We start from the raw sequence: 25,685 nt of genomic DNA on the forward strand, positions 1-25,685 counted from the left end.
CAGTTGATTTGTTTCAAATATTTTAGATTGGCAGTTGGAGAGGCAGTGTCGGACACTGCCGCAGTTATTTTCGTGAAAACGTCAATCGGTTATAGTATATTGAAATTAAACAAAAATTTTGTTTTGAATCGTTTAATTCATTGCACTCTCCATCTCATCAGCAACGAAATCCACATCCATACTTGGCCCAGGCTCGTCAGATGCCGCCTGAGTTGTCCGAGCGCGCTTACGTTGCCTATATTCGCGGCAGTACTGCGCGTTGGTTTTGGGTCCGGGCACGGCGTTTTCCGTGTCATTCTCTTTGGAATTTTGTGATCTACGCATTCGTGCCCGATTTTTGTAATTCTAGTTTTACTTTGCCCTCATATATCGCGACATTGTAAGAAAATCGGGAAATTTTCAAACTTTTTCAAATTCACAGCCTCGTATCTTTTTGAGTTTTTGAGATACACACTTGGAGGTCAGGATGAGTTGTAACATATACACTCCTCTTCAAAACAACACTTGGTTCGCTCGGATCGGATAATTAGTCTCTGAGATATGATCCAGTTTATGGACACGTGTCGAATCCGGAAAGTCGAAAATCGTGGGTTCATTTTGCGCGTGCGCAGTTCGCGACGTCCGGCCGCCACTAATGTCGGAGCGGTACTGGCACAAACTTTCATCCTTCCTCTTTAAAACGAGACTAAGATGGCGGCGTTATGTCTATTTTTAGCCGAGTTATTGAAGTTTGAAATTACTTCGACAGAAACTGTCGCTCATTTGGGCGCGATTGCCTCCCCACACCCGGCATCGATTTTAAAGACGTTTTCACGTCAAACAAAATGACTCTTGTGTGACCGAATGTCGTTGTCGAAAATCCCTTGCTTCATCTCGGTCCAGCGATTGGTAATCATAAGTTTCTTCGTGCTTTTCTTCAGCGCCTCCAAGCGCATTCTGAGATATTACCATAAGTAAGACCACGACTGATTACATCCACTCCTTTCGAATTCTCTCGTCACTGATCGTTCTGTCATTGGACTACTTTTTTCACATCTGACAGCTCCGATGAATAAACGTAAAAAAAAACAAGATACTTTCATTGCAAGATAAAACACTGAAGTTGAGGGCGGAGATGCGTTCTTAAGAAGCAGTCGACGTGATAAATGAAATGATGAGATGTGCATCTTAATGCATTTCTTTGCGAAAGTGTGACGTATACTTAAAAATACACCTTATCTCTGAATACATTGGGGACCCCACGGTTTGACCTTGTTTCGAGTTGCCCTTTCTGGGCAGGTCGATAATGGGGTCATCATTGTCAGCTGTCCCAGTAGCTCACAGCTGCACCCTATCATTCAGAGCGGTTCATCACCAGCACTGATTTTCCTCACGCTTTCAGTAAATAATATGTTCATAAGAGCCGAGTTATTTGTTTACAGATTGTACCTATAGTTACTAAATCCAACGCCTTTCGTGGGATGAAAGGTTCATTATCGTATTCGCAAAGGTTCTAGACTGAGGTCTTCACCTCTTCGTCCTACAATATGGACTCACGTTGATGGTGTAGCATAAGGGACTATTTATATAGGAACGTAAAGATAACGACACGAGCACGACACGAGCCCTTGCCGATTTTTCAGAAAATATTATTCAACGTTTTTCAATGGAACTGTTTATATTGACTCCGAGCTCGTCCGTTCCACGAACGAGTCTCGCCCAACTTACGTCTCCAACGATATTTTTCCTAAACAGTTCCATTGAAAAACGTTGAATAATATTTTCTGAAAAATCGGCAATGGCTCGTGTCGTGCTCGTGTCGTTATCTTTACGTTCCTCTATAAATATACCTTTAATTGTTGGAAATGGTTAAAATTTAGACGTGTGACTCCAGACCAAGACCGAGATGGATGTTGTAACTAAAAAGACGATTTGGAACTCCATACCGTTAATGTTATATCCACAATAAATATTACGAAGTCTTGTACGTTGTTAAACATTTCAAGGCATACGGTAACATTGTCGCTTAACAATGCCCTGATCATATGGTCCTACCTTCTAGGGAAAATCGCTACAGACAGACAGACATGGAGTAAAGCTTGAACAATATTTGATAAAAAAGTTTTGAACGTAAAATTCACTCTCGTTAATTAGGGTGGATGCTAATTTACCAATTGTCATAAGACGCTTGACTTAAAATCCATGATTTTATTAACAGTGTTCAGTGTTATTGTTAGTCAACTGTTTCTTGTATTGCTCCTGATACCAAATGTACAAATCTAGTGAGCTGCCCGCCAACAATGACGGGAATCTGTAAACAGCAAACGATGAGCCAACCAAGCTACCAACCTTGCTCATAAAGATAGATATTTGTAACCGAGAGCCACTCTTGGATCTTGAAATGTTGGCAACGTCGTTGCATTCTAGGCTTCCAGTACTATTGGACTGCTTTTTGGTTGAATCTTCCAAGGAGGAATGTCATTAGCCTAATTTTCGGTGCGAGTTTTGCAAGTCAGGAGGTGATACTTTATGTTCGGATGAAGCAGGGTTTGATAACGCAACTTCAGTAGAAAAATATGTACCTTCTTATAAACCCTCCTACTCGCACGTATACGTGGTTTTATTTTCAATTAGTTATTCTTTCTTGTTTTGTTTACTAGTTACGTAATCCTTATTTTAACATGTGTTACTGTGATTTTCATCTCATTTGTAGACTAATGCATGCAGTAATCTTGGTCCGTTTAAGCCGAAAACACCCTTTGATTTGTTATTTATCTTTACCAAACATTCTCAATTATGATTATGTATGCATGACGTCATATATATGACGGAGCCATATTTGTATGGCAATATGGAGACATGACGTAAGCAATTTTGAGAATTACTGACACATTAGGAGACTTCTTTTGGTGCATTGCGGATCTCGATTACTGTATTTTTTATTATTTGATTTTTTTGTACAAATACATAAGTTGAAACAATTATTAAATGTTTTTTTTTGTTTTATCCTACGTTTTTCCCTTACTCCTGCACGTATATATTTGTTTTTTTGAAAGTAGAGTTCAATATTATGCAATTGATTTCTCTGGTAAACTTGAAACCTCGCATACCGTGCAGTTTATTGATATATAAAATCATGCACACGAACAAAATTATTGACACATTTAATGTGTAAACAGTTTTGTTTGTGTGCATGATTTTATATTTTCTGGTAAAGTTTACATAGTTGTAATTGTTTAATTTTAACCGTCTAATCACAATAAAATATTTTATTAAATATTAAAATATTATTATTACAATTAACATTTAATATTAAAAATATATTAAAATGATGCTCTTTCTATCGAAATGTTCGATTTACAATTAGAGCATCATCATTTTCACGACATGTTTCGGTTTTCAATGAACCATCTTCAGGTGTATAATCGATATAAATTTAAATGTAATATTCTAAATGCAATCCTTCGTCAGATGTCCATTAAATATCGGAAAGTTATCCTCTTCTAGATCAATTGTACTTTGTTATCACATTCAATGTTGTTTCGTAAATGTATGTCGCTTATAGCGTGATCTTGCGTGGGTGAAATGTTTGTAGTGGTTTTTTATAATCGGCCTGTAAATTAAATAATATTATAAAGACTAAATGAATATTAATAAATTAGAGATAGAAAACAAAATAATATATTGAGGAATTTTAATTTTACATAGTTGGTTATACCAACAACAAAAATGAGAACTCTGATGAAGGAAACCGTAATGCACGTCATTTTATCAAGCCATGACGACGTATGGGAAAGTGGACGTATAGCTTTATATATTCTTAACCTTTGTACTGGATGGAGATACGCGAGCATCTTAGGGATCTGGCCGCTTTAAGCCCGGTAAAAGAGCCCCCCCCCCCCCCCCCCGACACTAATTAGATGGATCTCCGAGCAGATCAGGACGTGACAGCAATTAGTCACGGGTAACCAGTCCGTAGTTAACCACTTCTGATAGCCGTCACGGTTTAATATGTATGAAACATAGATTATGTTTAATACAATTATGAGAATAAAACTTTGGCCAAAGAATTTTTTTTAAAAAAATTTCCCTAACTGAAAATATAGTCCAGACTTGTGCTCAAAAGATGGACTAAGATTAAAAAATTAGCAGGAAATGCATACAGAGTTTTGATTTGGCAAATAATTATGGAAGGTAAGTAACAAGCTCAAAAGTAGCCTGTAATATTTAATGTTACGAGAGGATACGATAAATATCTTAATAATCCGGTTGTCAAACAGGGTTTCCGGAACAACTGAAGTCAGTAATAATTCTGGCGTGGTGTTCAATGAGTGGGTCAGACGGTCGGTGAGCTGGTTACTCAGTTCCGTTATCTAATTTTGTTCATTTAAGTTAGTGATGTTACTTAGCTAGTCAGTGGAAGTTCTTCAAGCCGTGGACTGTCCAAAAGACGTTTTCCTGTTGGTCAGAAAACATAATCTACGTCTTGATTACCTGGCCTGAAGGAAGGAAACACCCGGAAAAAGCTAGGCGTAAATGGAGGATAACATTAAAATTTATCTAAGAAAATAGAATAATGTTGATTAGATTTATCTGATTTGGGATAAATATTGGTGGCAGGCTTTTTGTAAATACCGTAATAAAATTTTGGATTCCACAGAAGGCGGATAATTTTTTGACTAGCTGAGTGGCTTCTCGAGAAGGGCTGAAGTGTGAAAATATTGGCACTGGCTTGTTTAAACCTTTGGCATATTTTGGCGACTGCGAGACTTCGCCCACACGATATTAGGAACTTTTGACTTTTTCTTTAATTATCGCTGCATGAAAGTATTGACAGTTCACTTACTGGACAAAGATGTTGCATCTGTCCACAAATCTTTTAACGCAGTCTGAGTAGAATATTTTCAGTTGATTCTTAAATAATTCTTGTACCACTCTTTCCATTACTGGTGTTCATTTCTGACGAAATTTCGTAAGTATTAAGTCTTCTGTTGTCTCTGGTACTCTTGTTTACCTGCTCCCTAAACTCGAAATATTCGTCGGTTCCACCTTTAATCTCTTCATCAGTCCAATGGTTTTCACTCTTTTGTGTTCGGCAGGCCAAGGTTCAAATCTCGACCTGCAGACCACCTATACAGGCTTTCGCATTTTTTCTCAGGTTGTCCAGGCAAACGTCGAGATAGCAGCTGAAATTAGGCGACGAACTCTTCCTTCAACATCCCTTCAAGTTCTTCGTCCATTGATCCTGCTGATGTAATGTAATGTTTTTCTTCTGTAAATGTCCTCACTGTTTACAGTCTTCGACTACAGCTGGATCGCTGATCGTTATTCTTTGGTGGATGTTATCTTTGCTGTGTTAAGTATGGCACTCAGTGACACAACTTCTGAAAGGCATGAGATAGTAAAGTTGCGTCATATTGTGATATAATAAATATATATTGTTTAAATCTTGTCCGTCTAATCACAATAAATTCTTATTAAATATTAAAATATTACAATAATTAACATTTAAAATATTAAATGATGTTCTTTATCGAAATATTCGATTTACATTAATGTAAATGTAAATCGAATTTATCAGTAATCACAATAAATTCTTATTAAATATTAAAATATTACAATAATTAACATTTAAAATATTAAATGATGTTCTTTATCGAAATATTCGATTTACATTTACATTATATATTGTTTAAATCTTGTCCGTCTAATCACAATAAATTCTTATTAAATATTACAATAATTAACTTTTAAAATATTTAAAATACATTATAAATTACATTAATGTAAATGTAAATCGAATATTTCGATAAAGAACATCATTTAACATTTTAAATATTTTAAATGTTAATTATTGTAATATTTTAATATTTAATAAGAATTTATTGTGATTAGACGGACAAGATTTAAACAATATATATTTCTGAAAGGCAATTAAAAATAACTGTACGCAGGCGAGTAAAAGCGAAATATAGTAAAGCCATCCCGTTACATGTCAATGTTTGCACTTAGGGTCACGCGAGAAAGGTTTGTATTCTTTTAACCGCCATCTTGTTGCCTTTTCTCTCGCAAAAGCCTGAATACTGAATACAAACAGATCTTGTTTCAGACCGATCCGCTGAACAGGGAGGAATCTCGGCGCAGTGCCGTGTACCAGTTGCTGCACAAAGAACAGAACTACTCTCTGTGTCTGCAGTACGGCCTCAGCAGGTTCCTCGTGCCGCTGTCCGAGAGACGGGACCTTCTCAACGCAAGCGAGCACTACACCCTCTTCCAGAATGCCGAGGAGGTACAGTGCGTGGTCGGCTTGAAACACCCGACATTGTCCTTCTAGTCATAGAACTCCGGCATTGAGGATTGGCTTCTCGCTTTTTGGTTATAATACGAGGTGTGGCAATGGAGTGACCTGAATTTCCGCTTGTATGTTACATCCAGTAGCTAATTATCAGTGGCCGAGCGTAAACGACGTGTTTCTGGTCGCGTATTCGGTTTTGGTGGAGCAGATAAGAAGAAATGGCGAAGTTACACAAGCAAGAGTCTTCGTCTCTGCTGGAAAATGAGTGATGGGATGCTTATGCAACGCGTTAACATCACGTTTTATTCAAAGATATGCTAAATCGCCATTAAAAACTCTGCAGATATTAGCAGATCTTGTGATGCTGACGCTATGGAAAAGTCGAGTGTCTTTGAGTGGCGTAAAGAGTTTAAAAAGGATCGGGAACACATGAAGACAATGCTCACAAGGGCATTGTTCACCTTGAGTTTGTTGAACGAGGTCGAGCAGTGAACCGGAAATGATATTTTGAAATAATGTCAAGGTTATGTGAGGTTCTTCGTCGGGGAACACCTGGAATTTGGCTTCACGTTTGGATCTCGTATCATGGCAAGGCCCCCTGCTAATGATGTACACGTTTTCCGGGACTCTTTGGCCAAAACGCCGACACTGAAATTAGACCATCTACCATATTATTCAAATTAGTCCCCGTGAGACTTTTTACTATTTCAAAAATTGAAGGCCGCTATAAGGGGTCGCAGATTTTCAGACATTGCAAACTTCAGAGACACGCGAAGACCATTCTGAAGAGCATTCCAAAAATATTTTAAGCATTGGAAACACCGACTCACTAAGTGTATTAATGCGCAAGGAGATTACTTCAAAGGTGACTGCAGCAATTACTGTGTAATTAAATGCATCTTTCACTGAGGAATTCCAAAATTTTAATTATTACACCTCGTACGTGGATTTCTATATCTCGTCCGGCTAAAGCTAGACAATTGCAGGAGACGTAAGACTTGTTCTTCTTAATATTTTAATATTTTCCGTCAAATCACAATTTTAATAAGATAATAAAATATAAAATATTTAAAATATCATTTCACGTTCCGCATCGAATGATCGATTTACAAATTGGAACGTCTCTTACGACATGTTTCGGTTATATTTAACCGTCCTCAGGTATAAATTAGATTGGTAAAATTTAAAACTCGAATTACAATCATTTACAATATTATGCAGTTTATTGAAATGTTCTTATCAGATTACAGTATTAAACCTCGACCCGACACAGTAATACTTCTAGATGTCTTCCGTCAGACACGTCATGCCTCTATCAACTCATCACCGACTAATATTGAACATCAGATAAACCACGCCTTCGTTCTAATATATAAGAGTAATCTGATAAGAATATTTCAATAAACTGCATAACATTATAAATTATTGTAATTCGAGTTTTAAATTTTACCAATCTAATTTTATACCTGAGGACGGTTAAATATAACCGAAACATGTCGTAAGAGACGTTCCAATTTGTAAATCGATCATTCGATGCGGAACGTGAAATGATATTTTAAATATTTTACATTTTATTATCTTATTAAAATTGTGATTTGACGGAAAATATTAAAATATTAACCTAATTCACAATATGACGCAAATATACTACCTTGTTCTTCTTGATTAATTTAACGATGCTTTATAATTATAAGATCATTCGGCATCAAATGTTTGATTAAATAAATGACAGAAAAGTATATTGAGGGCAACTGTCATGGCCTGATTTAGGGAAGTATTTTGAAATTTGACAGAAAAGACTGAAGTTATTAAAAATCAGGATCAGGATAATATGTCTCCGGGCCGAAAACTGAACCCAAGGAATTTTAAATACGAAGCTGGAATGCGACTCGACCATGAATATAGTTTGTTCTGTATCAGGAGAGTATCTGTGTAATTCCACAAATATTTAACTTGGCGGTGATACCAGCGATTTAATTAATATCGTGTTACAGTTCAGGGAGATGGAAGGAGAAAGTGGGACGCCTTTAATGGTAGGTCGTTAATGTATCGAATAATAAACCCTAAATTTTAGGCCCAAAATTAAATCTTGTAGGGATTTCAAATATTTCCGGGATCTTCTCATATTTTGATAAGCGAATTATAATAGTTATTTCGTTTGCATTGAAAACAGTAGAACATGCATTTCTCCGTCTCGCGTCATTCTTTTTCGAAACCTTTGTACAATTCGATTTTATGTCATTGGTACTTATTTCTGGCTCATAACCAGTCACTGTTTCCTCTTAAAATTCCGGTTCTTTCAGCAGTCTTACTGAAATGTGTGAGCAAATTTATTTTATCCTCAAACTAATGACAACTAAACAAATAAACAATATATTTTCTCAATAAAACATTACAGTCACTAAATAAACTGGACCCCAAAGATTATTTGACACAACAGCTGAATCGTTTTATCACGTGATATAAGGCCAAATTGTCAGTGTTGCTAATAGCTGTACGTAAACACCAATCGAGTTATTTGTAAGTCCACCAAGTAATCGATCCACAATAAAGTCCCGATGGTGGTACGTGAACTCAATACCACAGCAATGACTGTACGATGTCATGTATTCTGACTACATAAACCATTAATAATAGAAGTAAATTATAATACTTCATAAAATGGTGGTTTAGAAACAAGCCGTTGTATACGGGCTGCTATATGTTATTTATTTTGTAAAATATATTAAGAGATATACAGAATAAGTCATTTAAATATTTATGTAGATGATATATTAGGACTGATAAATAATATGTTATCAATTCATTTACAACGTGTATGAGAACGTTTAGAATGAATGAAATAAAACTTCAGGTTTCAGGGCCACACACATAGGAATTCAGTGATGTACAGAGCGTATATAGGAATTTACCTTAACAGCAATATTGATGATTGTACGATATGATATTCTATAGTACATAATGTGACACACGTGGTTTTCGTATGGAATTATAACACGTTCAGTGGAAGAAAATGTTTAAAGAATCGCCCTGATGATGGAGGCAGGAAGGACCTCTGAAATGTTGATAAATTTAAAACCTACATAACACTACAGCTCAGAAGACAGTCATCTTAATACTCACCTTCGTCAGAACCTCAAATCTCGCAAAGAATGTTAAAGGACTACGAATTTGAATGGCACTCATACAAAGTTTTGTCGAACTTACGTGTGCAAAAGTATTTAAACATTTCGTCTAATTTCCATGACGCTACACAAGATATGACAGAAGGTACCATTCAGTCTTCGTTAGACATTAGAAGAATGATATTGCAGCTCCACACAGTGTTTAATACAAACATAAAATTTGATATTTTTTACATTTTAAACATCATTTATGGGTCACCCTGTATGATATTATACTAGTCCATAAATATATAATAGTAACGTTATATGAAAAAATTAAGAAGATTAATGTTTTTGATATGACGTTCGATGAAATCACATGTGATGATTTAAGATAAAAAGTGATATAATGATGGAAATTAATTCTGATACATATTTGATATATTATATGAGATTTGATAGGACTTGAAAAGAAATTCCTGCTGCTGTGGACTGGACAATGCAGAATTACACAGAGAGTTTTCGGGGGTGCGTTGTTTCAGTGAGGATTAACTTCTAAACAGTCTTCGTGTTAGGGGGTTAAGTCGGTTTGAGATTTTGGTGTAGGGGCGACTGTCAAGTTCGGTTCCAGAATCCTATCGTTGACAATTTTGTTACAGCTGCTACGTCTGACAGAGGACATCTTGGAGCATCTCGTTCACGACGAGGTCGAACCGTACGGCCAGTCCGTTGGCAGAGTCTACCTCAAAAAGGTACAGTACTCAGGACCTCAACATAGTGGGCTCATTCTTCCGGCCTGCATTTTGACTATAAGTTCCATTTTGGACGTTGCGGCATTGTGTCTAATTCATTTAAAATCTACAACAGCAAAGTATTTGTTTTCTTGGACATTTCGTTCAGTCGACGACAGAAACAGATGGCCTTCCGATAAAACTATAATTTCATGTGTCCTACTCAAGCATAGTATTTCACACAATATAATTTTTAAACGTGAAAACTGCAAACTATACAATACAATTATGCTCCATTGAAATACATTATAGCCCGTGTTATATTTTGGAATATATTTTAAGGTCTGTGTAAGTAGTTTTCTGCTCCATATAGTATATATTTTGCGCTGTAAGATCTGGTAGGTCTACAGACTAAAACATTTACAACAGATACGAGTAATGGTCTATTTATATAGGAACGTAAAGATGACGACACGAGCCCTTGCCGATTTTTAAGAAAATATCATTCAACGTTTTTCAATGTAACTGTTTATATTGACTCCGAGCTCGTCCGTTCCACGAACGAGTCTCGCCCAACTTACGTCTCCAACGATATTTTTCCTAAACAGTTCCATTGAAAAACGTTGAATAATATTTTCTGAAAAATCGGCAAGGGCTCGTGTCGTGCTCGTGTCGTTATCTTTACGTTCCTATATAAATAGACCTTTAATCGTGATGTGCTTGTAAAAGAGCGATTCCGTCAAGAAAGGTTGGAAATGAAGACTGTCTTTTCTTGGCATGGTGCGAGTTATAAGGGGCCCGTCCCTTCGTGATTTCTTCTGCAGATGCCAATTATGACTGCTGGTTACCGGCGTTACCTCTCAGGACTCAAAAGGGCTGACTGCCTCCTTGCGGCCAAGACTCGAAACCCTGACTTCATGCGCCTCATTGTCGAGCCCCCCGTGCCTCGGCGTCGTCCGGACCTCACTGCCTTCATCCACAAACCGCTCGAGGTAAGACCTGTGTCTCCTTCGCCTAAATGCCAGATGCGTGTGGAGGAAATTCGTTTCTGTCAGGGGCCTTGAAGGTTTGAAGCCTGAATTTCTCTTAGTTTCCTGCATAATCAATGTTTTTGGTATGAGCAGTAGACATTTTCCCGTGCATTCCTTTTATTTTCCATCCTGTTTTCATTTTTGTTTGTCTCATTTATTTTTCTTTCTCTCTTTTATCTCTTCGTTACTTATTTTTCTCTTTTATACTTTTTTCAAATTTTTCTAGCAGTCCCTTGAGTACTCTGCAGATATTCTATCGCCTACTGAACTTCATTTGTTCCCAATTTTGTGAGGTTAGGTTCCTTATTTGTAGGAGGAATACTGTGGAACAAATTTTACAAGCAAAATTTTTTTTAAAAAAATAACAACCTTTAAGATTCTTTCCGTAAAATTTTCGTGTTTAATTTCCGTTTTCATGTTAAGCCATTTCTGCTTGTTGAAGGGAATCTTGCATTGGTCACAGCACATGCGATATTTTATGGTACATGTAAATTTCCGTTTTAGGTTAGGTTTACCTTATTTATTCGCCTGTCTAATTGCTCCATTTGAGTTGCAGCAGTTTTCAGCAAACCGAATGTCCTATATTTACCTAAAACTGGCGTTTCGTAGCATAAATGTATGAATAAACAAGTCCTCCTCACTAACATAAATGTAAAACATTACGCTACCGTTCTCATGCTCTGATATGCCACGTCAATTTACACACGTGTGCGTTTTTGTGAATAGGGCATTATAGAACCTAAGGTAGAATTATGAATAAAATGCACTAAAAGGAACGACGTGGGAGTACAAGAGGCGATAAGACACAATATAACACGAAATAATACAACGCTTTGTACAATGACGTCATCCGATAAGACGTATTTTCGATATCCGCTGGCTGATTCGAGATGTGAATAACTGACAGCGCCATTTTCAAACAACCGTTGTTTTCCGGTGACATTTATCGATAGAAGAAATCGCTGAAAGTCGAACAATGTTACAAAAATCATGCTAACTTTCCCTTTTTAAGCTACCATTTTTTATTTTAGTAACATTTTATTGTTAACTTCAATCCCACTGTCAGGTCTTTACATAATCTTTGTTGCTGTTAATATTTCTAGTATTTTTTATATTATACTGTTTTACCATACCATAGTAGGGAACTAAGAATGAAAGTTACTCTATTATATGTAAATATATTCTTATGTATCTGAATTAATTAATTAAGTTTCAGATAGAATACAACAAACGATAAGTTAAATTTTTAATTATATAAACATGACATTGTCAGTTAACATAACAATATTAAAAGAAACTACTGACCACATAATTTAACATTTTTACCAACATAAACTATGCTATTCAAAGGCGTAATCTGGAGGGACGATGGTCAATACTTATGTTTTCAGCTGGTTAACAATATTGCATTTCCGCATGACCTGACTTCCAGACCAGAATTCGCCACTGTCACTTTCTAGTAAATTATAATTTACCGTCTAATCATTCTCTTATTCGACATTAAGAAACATATTCAGTTGCTATGGTGGTGTTAAATAATCCACTTAGAATCCGATATATTGGCATGAGATATGAATTCAATCTGCATCTTTTTAAGATCTCCATTTTGTAAATTTCATCACTTAATAAACACATCCGGATGAAATATAAAGACAATAATTACGTAAACTGAAATCTTGCGCAATGCGCCATATTGTAATGTCAGTGTGCATCTTTGCCATCTGACAGCGAAACCCTGTGACTTCACTAGTTTCGCTGCTATAAGGGAAAACACGCCTTGTAAATTGTTTCCGTAATATCATGTAACAAATCATTTATGGGCACTTAAGTTCTCCGAGTAAACTTAACTTTGAACCGGATTTCTTATTGTTGTTACAGCATTACCGAGACGTGCTGAAACTCCTGCAGACAATTCTAAACTACACAAAAGTAAAGGATGAAGACTATTCTGCCTTACTTCGGGTGGTACAAGAATTGCAGGTTGGTGAAAACTTTCACATGACTCGTAAATTTAAAAAAAGAATTTCTGGGGTGTAAAATTCTTATCACATCATTTCTTTACATCCATCCTGTGGCAGTAATTCATGTTCTGAGCAAATTCTCAGCTATGCAGCCGTGTAAAATTCAAGGCATAATCGCACAAAGCGATCTCTTTAGGATTTAAAAGACTTTACATCATGCAGCTCAACATTGTTAAATAATATCATAACTTTCATTTTTAGAACGTGATGTAACAATATGTATCGACAATCCAGTGCACCTGTCTTATAGCTCACAAATGTTGGTGTGTCATTTAAGAGTTTACAGTGCCCTATTACTATTTACGTTGTTTGAGATGCTTATGCCAATATTTATCACCCATAGACTTGATCATTTGATACGTATCACCGGGACTGTCAACCTAATATCAGTTTTCGAGGTACAGAAAACATCATCATTGGGATTCGAACCTAGGAGCTATCCTATCTGAGGTTTTCATGATTTTCTTAAACCTTTTCAGGGACAGAACGCTGAAATAGGCAAAGCGCTGGGGTCATGACAGTTGTCAGACGTAATAAATACTGTTTTATGATCAGTAATTCAGTCCATAACATTGTTGCCATGTCAGCACAAATGCGGGAATAGAATTCACGTTCTCTCTGTTCGTAATTTTGCAGACGACGTATCGCGAGGCCACGATGGGATCAGGATTGATGGAACCCGAGGGCGAGGGTCGACCATTATTGTCGCTTCAGGACCTTGAAAGTCGTCTTGTCTTCACGCGCTGTAAAGTGAGTGTTGAGCATTTAATAACAATATAGAAAAATATTTCTGTATCTTTAGGCCTTACACTCATATAACATGAATGCGCCATTTTAGCTCTTTATTATAATGAGAGTATATGATGAACACGCTGGGCTTGTAATCCTGGGGTCCCGGGTTCGATTCCCGGTGGTGCCCGGATTTATAACTTGTGTTGGGCAAGGTCGTGGTCCAGGTATCACGGAGTTATCCTCCGGGGCTTCCCCGGTTTCTCCGTGGCATCCCAACAATTACTCCATTCACACACAGAAGAAGGCAATGGCAAACCACTTCTGGATCATCTGCCAAGAACGTATATGAACAGGTCCCAGTCCGAGAAAAGGATGGAAGGATCCTGTTCATATGGACCTGTCCTCAGACAGAACACTAAATAATAATAAGATGAGGTGGTCTAGCGGTTAGAACGCTGGCCTTGTAATCCTGGGGTCTCGGGTTCGATTCCCGGCGGTGCCCGAATTTATAACTTGTGTTGGGCAAGGCCGTGGTCTAGGCAACACGGAGTTTTCCTCCGTGGCATCCCAACAATTACTCCATTCACACACACAGAAGAAAGCAATGGCAAACCACTTCTGTATCACCTGCCTAAAAAACATATATGAACAGGTCCCTGTCAGAGGGAACTTGTTCATAATGTCACCAGGGGTCGGCTCCGACCCGATGTTATATAAAAAAGAAAATGATGAACACCAGTTCACCAGAAACTATTCATACAGACCTAATATATCGCCAAGGCATTCTGCTCATATTGTACGTAACGTCGCACAGCCATCGAACGTGTGTCGATAGTTTAAGCTGTCTACTTTAGATTAGAAGGGCGCTTCGAGCTTCGCCGCCTACTCAAGATAGAGATGTGTGGTATGTATCTGTGGGTATGTATGCAGCCGTTCGTGCTGAGCTCGCCCGGTCGGCAGTGGATATTTGGCGGAGACCTGAGCCGTGTGGAAGGTCGCTCTGTTAGGCCGTTCTGGGCTCTGCTCTTCACCGACCTGATAGTGTTCGCCAAGGTGAGCCGTGACCGGGTTCTCTTCATCACCGAGGAGCCATTGTCGCTACTGTCCGTCACGCAAGCCTTCTTCAACATTCGCAAGAAAGGTATGTCCGTTGCTTTGGCTTATATCCACAGCCATACAGTATATTCCCTAAAGTCGATTTAGTATTATACTTCCACCAACTCTAATTCATCAAAAATAGATCCCAGTTAAATTTATTTCTACCTCCATTCTAGTTCTTGTACTTAACACCAGGTGATGAACATATTCTTTTATTTCCTATGTTCTTTATTCTCTCTTATATCATCATTCTCCTTTCACATACTTTTGATCTCTCGGGATCACTAAATTCTTGGACTATGTACATCGTCTGTGTTTTTAAAATAACACTACATTTCGGAAGCTGCATCTGCTAACCTCAATCACTGATTAGTGATTGAGGTTATCTTTTTCTATCGGACCCTATTGTGTAGGTGCCCCTCTCTCCGTTTTTATCTTGAGGACGGAAGCAAATCCAGCTTAAGAAACATGGTGTTATTTTTAAGCCTTGTATCGACTGCGCGCGGCTGCCTCGCGCACCTGTTCGTGCGCGGCAAACTCGTTCGTTCGCTCATTGTGCTCGTGGTTACCAGCATCGAGCGCGGCAGCCGTGTTCGGCTGTGATCGACGCTGTTCGTCAGTTCTCGCAAGATCACCATGAATACAGCACGTGCAGCGGCTGCCTTTATGTTGATGTTCAACATTATGGAAAAAAATAAGAAACCGAAACGAAAAGTGCGTTGGTGGATTAAGGAATTGTATCGTCAGCGAATGCAGTATGGAAATAGACTTATGCGAGATATGACATTTGAATTAGTGGAGGATACAATTAAAAATTTCACTCGAATGTCATCTTCTTTTTTAAATCCTGAATTGGAATTTTCATTTGGTCACCTATGTCCTTCCAGGCGTCCTCGCGTTTACTTTTGTTATGGTAATTCACAATTTTGGAATTCCACAACACCTCTTTAGATTTATAAATCTGTATGAGAGCTATACACTTCTCATTCTCCATGTTGCTACAACGGAACGCCACAAGACCGTCTCAACTGAAAGGGCACAGCACAGTGAAATCCCTTTGCCGCGGGACAAAGAACCGCTCAGATTTGGCTCGACGCGAGCCAAGTTCGAGCGCGGCAGTGTTCGTTCTGCCACGCGTGGCAACATGGTATCGACTTTGCGAGGCAAAGCAACGAACATTGCCTCGCGAGGCAGCCGCGCGCAGTCGATACAAGGCTTTAAAAACACAGACGTTGGACCTAGTCAAAAAATTTAGTGATCCTGATTGTAACACACCATTATCAGTGCCCTTTAAAATTGACTTTTTATCTCTGTTTATCCTTCTGACGGAGAAACTAGTTTCATGCCAACACAAAACTATTACTCTGATGTCAGAAAGCGAAAATATTTGCCCATGTTTCATTCCCATAGCTCAGTGAACATATTCAGACAATGCATGAAGTTCCCACTAAGGAATGTAGTCCCTTTCTTTCTATACCACAGTATTCCGTCTGCAAGATTTACTGACATGGAAGTGGTGTCTTAGAATATTATTCACATTTGGTCGCAGGTCTATTAGTATTGGCCTAATGAGGTGTTATGAAAATTTAGAATAATTATTAGATTATAGATATTTAAGCAAAACTTCTGTGATAAGTATGCTAAACTCCTGCAGCTGAAATGTTAGTCCTGCTTTGGTATGTAGGAGAAAGTGTCGGTTTACCTCGGGACATTAGCTATTGCTCTGACATCTATGAACAGGGATGTAAAATATTACTACCTAAATTAACATTTGTCCACCATGAGCAGAATGTGTTCGTGTCTTTGCTTGGTGTGAGGTTATGTACTGTTTACAGTTTAATGAGAGTTGTGACTATTAAAGTTTTTTTTAAAGAAGTTTTTTACGCGTTTTTGTATGAGTGTTTTCATACCCTGTGTACAGTTAATTAAATTTACTCTTATAGTAACCATCTGTAGAATTCCATCCCAAGGTACAGCAGGGGGTGGCCCGAGGTACAACCACATGTTATACCTTGGGTCACTTTACCTTTTGCCTTTTAAATGGTATTGGTAAACTTATAAGTAAGAAATATTAAAGTAAAAAAGATATGTCATTCGCCAAATACCTGTGTAATAGTGTGTAGCGTTAAAAAATTTGATACAAATAATCTTGTTCACACAAAAAAGTAATAACCAAAAATAGACCTGAGGTACAACACTTTCCCCTAATTATATATTTTTAATATAAATGATATATACTTTGCATTATATATATATATTAAGAATGCTATGAAAATGAAATGATTATTCTTAATATCACAATTACTTTTCCAGGTAGTCTGTTGTTAATGTCAATTTTACAGTGGTCTTAAGGCCTTCTTAATTCTCCAAATTTGTAAAAGTATTACCACTTTTACTTGGTACTCTTCACCAACATGAATGATAATGTAAGAAATAATTTATTCCTGCTACTTACAGAATCAATTTCAAATGTAGGACTTAGCATTATCACTAGTTGTCCTTCTTGCTTACTGTTATCCTGTCATTAGTGCTAGTAATGTTAATAATCACATGCATTCTGCATACCTTCCTGTTTTACTCCGTAAAGGCAAAATCACCATAAGTGGAAACTCAAAGAGGAGTCAGATTTATAAGCTATCTTACTTCCTTTCCATGTTCTCAGACACTTGTGGTGTCCTCTTACAGCCAACGAGTTCCGGTTGCTGCTGGATGGGGATGCTGAAGGAATGGACAGCCCTGTTCCAGGAGGCTGTGGCCCTGAACTTCCACTCTCAAGGAACCCAAAGAAAAGCGCTAGGAGACGCACCATCTCTCTACGAGCTCCCACAGCAGAGCTCAAAGCTGTGTGGCAGAACCTTATTCAAAGGCAGATGTAAGCAATTCACTCCTCTTCCAGGTTCCTGGTGTCAACATTACATCAGAAGTTCTTCTTCTATGGCTCTCCGGTCCGTATTCGGTCCATGGCATCCTCAATTCTCCTCTTCCATTCGGTCCTCTGTTAGGTCCGTCTGTCCGGGGCTTTGATCGAGGTTTCGAAACATTTTCCTTTTTACGGTGCAAGGTTGTTAGCCTTGTGATCAACCCCCAACCTGGAGGACCAGGGTACCTGTCTTAGTCTGACCTCTCCTCCTCGACCAATCTGGCTAGGGAGGCCCTACCAGTAGCTATGCTACCACCAGCATAGCTCTTGGGGTCACTGAGGTACTCAAGCCCCACCACCACGAAAAGATACAGGTACCATTAAGTGGGGTACATCAGAAGTTATTTACAAATAAAAAGTGGTCCCAGCCATTCTTGATATTTAAGTAGCGCCTAGTGGACATACTCAAATACCTGCACATTTCATTAATTTTACATTTTCAATTACTTATTTTGAGAGCTACATTTATAAACTGGCTGCAGATGTTAATATGGTAAAACACATGATTACAGGTGCCAGCCAAGCTGTAAGTTGGTATCAAACTTTGTGTCATTTCCAGTATTTCATCTAATGAATTTATACAAATGTTAACATAATTATTGCAAGTGTGAAAGAAGTTAAGGATTTGTCTACTTATGTGCCCAGATGGCTGGAGACTGGATTTAATCCTATATGACTTCAAGTGGCACTGGAGCAGGGTTTTCTACAAGTTCTTCACTTTTACTCTGCCAGTCATCATTCCATCATTAATTGTTCCACACTCATCTATCAACACCCCTACTTGGTGTGCAATAGCCCTGACCAAGCAGCAGTACGTTAACACACGTTTCATCTTTAACCTGCCACTTGGCTGGTTAAAGTAAAGTAAAGTTTGTCCCGCTACGTGCTGTGCAGGCGCTTGGGGTGAGTGGAGGTATAGCTCCTCTCTTTCTTGACCTCGGCACTAGATGGGGTGAGTGGTCAGCATTACGCCCCGGCCGGCTTTACCCCCTGGAAAGGACCCCGGTACCCATTGTAGAGGAGGCTGGGTGGGCCCCAGAGCAGGTCTGGACGCAGAGGCTAGAGGAAAAATCCTCTGCCCCCATCAGGGATCGAACCCCGGTCGTCCAGCCGACTGAACTATCCCAGCTCATGCCACTTGGCTGGTTATTTTATTTAGTGTTCTGTCTGACGACAGGTCCATATGAACAGGATCCTTCCATCCTTTTCTCGGACTGGGACCTGTTCATATACGTTCTTGGCAGATGATCCAGAAGTGGTTTGCCATTGCCTTCTTCTGTGTGTGAATGGAGTAATTGTTGGGATGCCATGGAGGAAAACTCCGTGTTGCCTAGACCACAGCCTTGCCCAACACAAGTTATAAATTCGGGCACCGCCGGGAATCGAACCCGAGACCCCAGGATTACAAGGCCAGCGTTCTAACCGCTAGACCACCTCATCTTATTATTATTTAGTGTTCTGTCTGACGACAGGTCCATATGAACAGGATCCTTCCATCCTTTTCTCGGACTGGGACCTGTTCATATACGTTCTTGGCAGATGATCCAGAAGTGGTTTGCCATTGCCTTCTTCTGTGTGTGAATGGAGTAATTGTTGGGATGCCACGGAGGAAAACTCCGTGTTGCCTAGACCACAGCCTTGCCCAACACAAGTTATAAATTCAGGCACCGCCGGGAATCGAACCCGAGACCCCAGGATTACAAGGCCAGCGTTCTAACCTATGTGAGCAAGCCTAAAATGGGGTAAACCAACCAAAATATGAAGCTAACCACTCACCTCCAACAACAACATTCAAACACATGCACCTCCATGAAATGTTTTTACTTGTAACTGTTTCAGAATCTACCTGAACACAACGAGAGGTGGCACCCCAGCCAGTAGCCCTTTGGACTCACCCGATCCGCCCACAACGCTCTCTGTTGCGACGTTGGATTCATTCCCTCTGCGTCGCCAGGTGCGTCCACTGCTGAAGGAACCAGCTCCCACCCCTCCATGCCCCAGCCCGTCACCCCCGCGCACTCTTACCCCCTATTCGAGCCCTAAGAGGTCATCATCTCAGTAACAGCATCACAATCAGGGTGAGCAAATGTGTCCGCTAATGTACTCAGTTTTTATGACATAATGATATAGAAACTCTTCAGGAACTTTCAAGTCTGAACAGTGACGAAGGTTTGCGGACATGGTCGGAGTTCCTAGGAGTATATAATACAGTACACACTAAGGAGAGTAAATTTCTTTTAATTCTTGTAGTTCAATGTTGCATTCATTTTCCAGAAGAATAATGAAGACAATAAATATCTTCTTCTATGGCTCTCCGGTCCATATTCGGTCCGTGGCCTCCTCAATTCTCCTCTTCCACTCGGTCCTCTGTTAGGTTTGTCTGTCCGTGGCTTTGATTGAGGTTTCGAAACATCTTCCTTTTTACGGTGCAAGGTTGTTAGCCTTGCGACCAACCCCCAACCTGGAGGGACGATAAGTATACCGTAACTAAAATGTTTTGGAATTGTATTAATTTCGGGACAGGGGTTAAAATAATTAAAGATATTTCTGAACATGTAATATAATGGGATTCTGTTAAGTCTTTTGTTATGGGGTTTTCTAAAATGCAAATAAAATTAAGTGGCTTTATGAAGAGACACATTTGTAAGTTAACTGTAGAAACTATTTAGCATTTAGCTGTGATATGCTGAAATAAATCGGCTATTAATTTGTAAATGCATTATAACAGGAATCCTTTGGAAGCTCCCATAAAAAAAAGGAAATTTATTATTACAGTTAGCAGAACAGACAAAATAATGTCATAAAATTCTGTGGAATAAAAACATTTGTTTTCCTTCTGATTTATTCTACAAGTACAAGGAATGGTCATCATTTCAATTTGTTCTCCAATTAACCATTTTTTAGATATTATTTGTGATGAAAAGGAAAGAATCGTTTTTCTGTATTCATTACAAAGTGGACGTCTGTCTAATATAAACACAAATTAACTTCAAATGCTTTTTTCCAGTATTTTGCAACTCATTTAATTTTAGAAAGTGTTACAATTACATATTTACAATGCAGTTTAACACAAAAATTAAAATACCTCAACTTAAAATGTCATTAATTAACGCAGTAGCCCTAAATATGAATTTAAAATTTATTGGATTTGTATGTGGTACATTCCTCACAATTTCAACTAAATGTAAGTAATTTCATGTATGTGTTGGAATACCAAACCAGAAACAAAGCAACTTCATTTTAGTAATTTCTTTAACTATGAACTACCACATTCTTCATTTTCTGAATAAACACATTGCAATTACATGTACAAAATAATTCTCCAAAGATAGACTTGTTTGGGGTCCTTAGCAATCAACTTCAACAGAAACATTAAGAGATACTATATTTATAATTACTTTTAGTTAATAGTTACAACCACCACGGTGGTCTAGCAGTTAGACCTTGTAGTCCTGGGTTCAATTCCCGGCGGTGCCCGAATTTATAACTGGTGTTGAGCAAGGCCGTGGTCTAGGCAACACGGAGTTTTCCTCCGGGGGCTCCCCGGTTTCTCCGTGGCATCCCAACAATTACTCCATACACAGAAGAAGGCAATAGCAAACCACTTCTGTATGACCTGCCTAAGAAACATATATGAACAGGTCCCAGTCCGAGAAAAGGATGGAAGGATATATGTCGCCAGCCTCCTGTAAAGGAGACGGCGTAATAAAGAAGAACAGTTACAATGTATTTTTATCAATTATCCTGTTCAAAAGTAAGGCTATAGGCAGGTTTGGGGTTTATCGAATCTTTGATTTGAAAAATCAATCATTGTACACTTTGTTATCTGGGCCGATTGTTGGAGACTAAGGCACTTATAGTGTGAGATGAGTTTTCTCCGTCCCCTGTTCATAAGAAGTTAGTATGGTGTTTTTCGACCATTGTTCTACTGCAGTTTCCACATCATCATCAGTTTCGTCTCTCAGATGTTGCCTTACTGCTGGAAAATAGATGAAGTAGCAGTTTGGTGATCACATATTGAAAGATAAAAATGTTTAATGGTAGTGATGGGCTGTATCCTTACATATTTGCTCATCCCAGTTGTAAATTGCACCTCAGCCACAAATCTTATGTGGAGAGATATGAATTATGCTTCATAGAATATAGTGCATTTGTATAATGTGTCCAGCCATGAAACTAATTCAGTTTCATGGCAAAATCAAAGGCCTAATTTTATGATAACATAATTTTCCATATGTCTTTATGAATTCGTTTTTAAGAGATTTCATGTTAGTCATATATGATTTAATATAGATAGTGTAAACTTCATTTAATGTTAGTTATATTCACTAAAATTTTTGTCTATAATTAAATTTTGTGTCATTGCATGTAGTGTTAAAATTCCTATCTGAAATTAGCATTTTACAAATAATATAGGCTTGTACTTATATTTATATTACATGCTTTTGTACTGGGTAAGTCATTTTACTCTAATTTTGGTCTGCAGTAACATTACAGTATAACAAAAATCCTACATCAAACTTTTACTAAGGAGCAGAGTCATTCCTGAGACATTTATAGTATGCTCAGCTAGTCAAGAAATTCCTCACCGTCTTGGAACCCAAAGGTTCATTACCATATTCACAAGAGCTCACCGTGCCACAAGTCCCTGTCCTCGGCTATATCATATTATACTTTCTGCTAAAAGTGCTTAACTTGAGCTTGAATCCATTAAGGCTGGGGCCACACGACCATACAAAATATGTCCATTGTAACGCACATCATGACGTCACGATGTGCATTACAACGGACGTACTTTGTACGGTCGTGTGGCCCCAGCCTTAGTCTTGCAATTTCAGATATGTTCATTATTAAACTAAATTATGTTTGTCATATTTGGTGGTCAGACTAATCAGAAGTACCAGAGATTCAGTTGGGGAAGGCTATAAGTTGTGATCCATTGCATATTATATAAATTAGAATTTTACATGCTTAGTATTAATAAGAATACAATTTGGAATAGTCTGTAGGTCAATATGAAGTTCAAATAAGCAATTGAAACTGTAAAAGACTAAAACTTGTGATATAATTTTTGCTGAACACTTAGTTGAGGGGCCAAATACAAACTTTTTCTATTCTTCGTGATTCGGGAGATTCTATGGGCACTGTAAGTTTGTTGCCTTTTCTTCCAATGTGACATCATAGACAGCAGGGTCATTGAAAAATGAGTGGTATTATTTTAATATGTGGTAAATAGTTGTGACATTTATGTCATTCAAGAGCTTGATTACAGACAAAATATAAACATAAGGTTATTAAATTAACATATTTATAAAATTTAAATCTCACTTTTCAAATTAGACTTGTATTCATATGTCTTGCTTCATGTATAATTGATTCCTTGATCTAAACCCGATAATACTGAAGCAATAATATTAAGTTCTAATATTACTGGTGAGAACAGTGTAATTAAGACCTAATCTTTTCTCATTACAACTGAAATACTAGTGAAACAATAATTACAGATTATTGCAATCATTACATTTTTACTTTTTTTATAAAATCAACATCAGTCTACTTGACTGAAAATATGAAATTGCTCCGTGACTGTTTTAATGTCAGTTGTCACATTTTTGTAAAATAATAATAACATTATTTATAACGTTTTACAATGTATCTCATACTGATTCTTATAATAAATCGTAATTCTTACATCAAATTATAAATAGAGTCATCTCTGCAATTACTTATGTTTCGTTAACACGAATTTACTCCAATGAGATTGATGAATCGGTAAAAGCTGTTTGTGAAATACAAACTTTTTTATATGCGAGTTTGCTCTTACTGGCAGGCCTAAGTCCCATTTCGTAGATTTAAAAGAACTTTACGAGCATGATACGAGATGTTTCGTAAGCAAAATTCAGCAGCCATTTCTCACCCAAGTCTCCTGATTAACTGCTAGATGGCTCTGGCAGTCATATTGGGATTGAGTAGAAATTGTGCAGAGTCAGTGGACTGGTCACTCACTACTCACAAATTTACACTTCAAGACCAAGAAACCTCCGAAGAAGGAGGCGGTGAAAACCCATGACCAGGTTGTTGAGCCAAGAAACAACAACAACTGGCAGGCCTAAATTGTATCAGCTGTTATTATTTAATTATAACATTATTCAATATTCTTTCAACTTTCTTGCACAATATAAAACAGTGGAATAATTACAGCAAGAGACTAGCTGAACCAAAAGTATTGTCATTGTATTGTTACAAAATATACTATTTTTTAATTAGTTCTTTTTAGTCATACTGCCTTTTCTATGTAAGTATGATTGACAACTTTCATATTCTTACCCATTACAATATATAAACATATTGTATGTTTCTAAGAATGCAACCTACTATCGAGGAAGAACGTAATATAATCCATGTATTCAACATTCAAATGAGAATTGAATTATTATGTCTTTTGATTAATTTAATTTATTTCATTACTTATTATGCTTTGTGATATGCAGTTATTTATTAATAATATTTTGAAATACCTGTTTTATATATATATACACTGTCATTATAATCATACTATAATGCACAAGAAGTACAGTGTGTATATTCATGTTATTGATAATATGTAAGAGTGTCAATATTACCATATGCAAGAAAGATGGGAAAATTTTGTTTCCAAAAAATGAATGTTGTTATTCTATCTAGATAATCTCATCTTTTACACATACAATTAACTTTATTAATCAAGTGTTATCTTAAGTCACAAATATTGAATCAGCATATTTTCATGTATCATGTTTTATGTATTGTAATTTTAGTAGGAGAATGAGAACAACACAGTAAATTGATTCCCTGGACATACAGTTACAAAATATGGGCTTCATATTGCTTCCAGTCCTAAAGAAATTGTACCACATATTCACAACGCTCATTAATCAAGGAGTTCAAATTTTATATTCTTGTATGGGCATCAAATAAGTAATATATACAGAGTGAGTCAGAAGTATGTTTACAAACTTTGTGTACATGTTCCTGGATCAAAAATAAGAAAAAATATTCCTATGAACATGGGGTCACAAATATTTCATTTTCGAAATAATAGCCAAAAATTATTTTTAATGTATACCTTTATTGCCAAGTATAAGGACAGGGATGTTTCTTTATAACAGATGCTCAAAGGTTGTTCCTCCATTCTCAACACATGCACAAGCACGATGTACACAAGACTGACGAATTCGTTCGTACAAACCAGGGTTTCCTCGAATCATCTGGCATGCATTCTGCACATGTTTCCACAGGTCGTCTTCATTGTTTATGGTTGTTACATAAACTACGGACTTCAAGTGACCCCACAGATAAAAGTCCAACGGAGTCAGGTCCGGTGACCTCGGTGGCCATACTACTGGGCCACCATGCCCAATCCATCGCTGAGGGTACTGTTCATTGAGTTGATATCTGACGCGATGGGAGAAGTGTGCTGTATATGCATCTATTAAACAGTAATATTGGCATTCTTACAAAAATAATAACAAAATGTATGAAAACATGTATTTTCAGCTTGTAAACCACAAATTACATTCTGAGCATAAAATACCTTGCACAGTAAAAGTTGCAAGTGCTGTAGAGCAAAGAACTGGTATCACTAGAAATACAACTGCCAGATTTTGCACCTGATATGGTAAAATTATTCTGTATTATAGTGATATCTCTTTTATGAATTTTATTTACAGTCTGGTACATAAATTTTGCCTCTGAACAATATGGTATATGAAACATAATTTGCATTTTTATGTAA

General features: G+C 37.5%; 1 protein-coding gene across 2 annotated transcripts in view; it reads left to right on the forward strand.

The window, feature by feature from the left end:
- The window catches only part of PsGEF (Protostome-specific GEF), a 194,187-nt gene that overhangs the window by 147,965 nt on the left and 20,537 nt on the right, over positions 1-25,685 (forward strand). The window contains exons 14-21 of one of the 2 annotated variants that reach the window (XM_087340636.1): positions 6,077-6,268; positions 10,038-10,130; positions 10,934-11,101; positions 13,019-13,120; positions 13,798-13,911; positions 14,824-15,034; positions 17,677-17,863; positions 19,751-19,865. In XM_087340636.1, coding sequence (XP_087196762.1) covers positions 6,077-6,268; positions 10,038-10,130; positions 10,934-11,101; positions 13,019-13,120; positions 13,798-13,911; positions 14,824-15,034; positions 17,677-17,863; positions 19,751-19,865 — 1,182 coding nt within the window. The remainder of the gene's footprint in view (positions 1-6,076; positions 6,269-10,037; positions 10,131-10,933; positions 11,102-13,018; positions 13,121-13,797; positions 13,912-14,823; positions 15,035-17,676; positions 17,864-19,750; positions 19,866-25,685) is intronic. The other variant, XM_087340637.1, reaches the window with a different exon arrangement.

The sequence above is a fragment of the Zootermopsis nevadensis genome, unplaced genomic scaffold (assembly GCF_977971745.1).
Source record: "Zootermopsis nevadensis isolate Lab colony 2312 unplaced genomic scaffold, Znev_1.0 Znev_ptg000061l, whole genome shotgun sequence".
Classification (NCBI taxonomy): domain Eukaryota; kingdom Metazoa; phylum Arthropoda; class Insecta; order Blattodea; family Termopsidae; genus Zootermopsis; species Zootermopsis nevadensis.